General features: G+C 57.7%; 1 protein-coding gene across 1 annotated transcript; it reads left to right on the top strand.

Moving 5' to 3' along the window:
- The first annotated feature begins 1,256 nt into the window (after positions 1 to 1,256).
- LOC138360131 (high mobility group nucleosome-binding domain-containing protein 5-like) lies at positions 1,257 to 1,595 on the top strand. The gene has a single exon (XM_069320072.1). It carries the CDS (start codon positions 1,257 to 1,259, stop codon positions 1,593 to 1,595), a length of 339 nt encoding a protein of 112 aa, XP_069176173.1.
- The last annotated feature ends 277 nt before the right edge of the window (positions 1,596 to 1,872 follow it).

A 1,872-nucleotide genomic window follows, 5' to 3' on the forward strand; every position in this document is an offset into this window, starting at 1 on the left:
CCTAGTTTGTTACAGGAGGAGGAGGAGGAGTAGGAAGAGGGTGAGGAGGAAGGAAGGAAAGAGGTGGAGGAGTAGGAAGAGGGCAAGGATGAAAGAAGGAGAAGAGTGAGGAGGAAGGAGGAGGAGGAGGAGGAGGTGGAGGTCGAAGAGGAAGGAAGGAGGAGGAGAGGCAAGTAGGAAGGAAGGAGGAGGAGGGCGATGAGGAAGGAAGGAGGAAGAAGAAAAGGGCGAGGAGGAAGGAAGGAGGAAGAGGAGAAGGAGGAGGGCGATTAGGAAGTAAGGAGAAGAAGAAGGAAGGAGCAAAGAGGAAGGAGGAGGAGGAGCAGGAGGAGGAAGGAAGGAGGAGGAGGAGGAGGAGGAGGGTGGGGAGGAAAGAAAGAGAAGGACAAGTTGGGAAGAAGGAGGAGGAAAAGGAGGAGGAGGAGGGAGGGAAGGAAGGAAGAAGGAGAAGGAGGAGGAGGAGGAGTGCGAGGAGGAAAGTAGGAGGAGGAGGAGGAGGAGGAGGAGGAGGGCGAGGAGAGAAGGAGGAGGAGGAGGGCGAGGAGAGAAGGAGGAGGAGGAGGGCGAGGAGAGAAGGAGGAGGAGGAGGAGGAGGAGGGCGAGGAGAGAAGGAGGAGGAGGAGGGCGAGGAGAGAAGGAGGAGGAGGAGGAGGGCGAGGAGAAAGGAAGGAAGAAAAGGGCGTGGAGGAAGGAGGAGGGCGAGGAGGAAGGAAGAAGAAAAGCGAGAAGGAAGGAGGAAGAGGAGGAGGGTGAGGAGGATGGAGGAGGAGGAGGAGGGTGAGAAGGAAGGAGAAGGAGAAGGGCAAAGGGAAGGAGGAGGATTAGGGCGAGGAGGAAGGAGGAGGAGAACGAGGAGGATGGAGGAAGAGGCGCACCAGGAGGAAGGAGGAGGGCAAGGAGGAAGGAGGAGGAAGAGGGTAATTAGGAGGAGGAGCAGGGCGAGGAGGAAGGAGGAGCTGGGCGAGGAGGAAGGAGGAGGAGAAGGAGGAGGAGGGCGAGGGGGAGAAAGAAGAATAGTGCAAGGAGGAAAGAGGAGGAGGATGAGGAGGAGGAGGAGGAGGGCGAGGAGGAAGGACGACGTGGAGGAGGAGGGCAAATAGGAAGGAAGGAGAAGGGCGAGGAGGAAGGAGGAGGAGGAGGGCGAGGAGGAACGAGGAGAAAGATGGTAATTAGGAGGAGGAAGAGGGTAATTAGGAGGAGGAAGAGGGTAATTAGGAGGAGGAAGGCGATGAGAAGGAGGAGGGCGAGGAGGAAGGATGAGGAACAGGGCAAGCAGGAAGGATGAGGAACAGAGCAAGGAGGAAGGAGGAGCAGTGCAAGGAGGAAGGAGGAGGGGCAGGGCAAGGAGGAAGGAGGAAGGCCAAGGCAAGGAGGAAAGAGGAGAAGCAGGGCATGAAGGAAGTGGGAGGAGCAGGATAACGAACAAGGAAAAGGAGCAGGGCAAGGAGGAGGAGGAGGAGGGCAAGGAGGAGGAGGAGGGCAAGGAGGAGGAGGAGGGCAAGGATGAAGGAAGGTGTAGGAAAATGAGCAGGAGGAGGAGGAGGAGGAGAACGCAAGGAGGAGGAGGACGACGACGAGGAGGAAGGAAGGAGTAGGAGGAGGGTAAGGATGAAGGAAGGAGGAGGAAAAGGAGGAGGAGGAGGGTGATAAGGAAAGAAGGAAGAAGAGGAAAAGAGCGAGAAGGAAGAAAGGAAGGAGGAGGAGGAGGAAAGAGGAGGAGGAGGAAAGAGGAGGAGGAGGAAAGAGGAGGAGGAGGACAACGACAACGAGGAGGAAGGAAGGAGGAGGAGGAGGAGGGCGAGGAGGAACGAAGGAGGAGGGCAAATGGGAAGGAAGGAGGAGGAGGAGGAGAGCGATAAGGAAGTAAGGAGG

Source organism: Procambarus clarkii, unplaced genomic scaffold (assembly GCF_040958095.1).
Source record: "Procambarus clarkii isolate CNS0578487 unplaced genomic scaffold, FALCON_Pclarkii_2.0 HiC_scaffold_97, whole genome shotgun sequence".
Taxonomy (NCBI): Eukaryota; Metazoa; Arthropoda; class Malacostraca; order Decapoda; family Cambaridae; genus Procambarus; species Procambarus clarkii.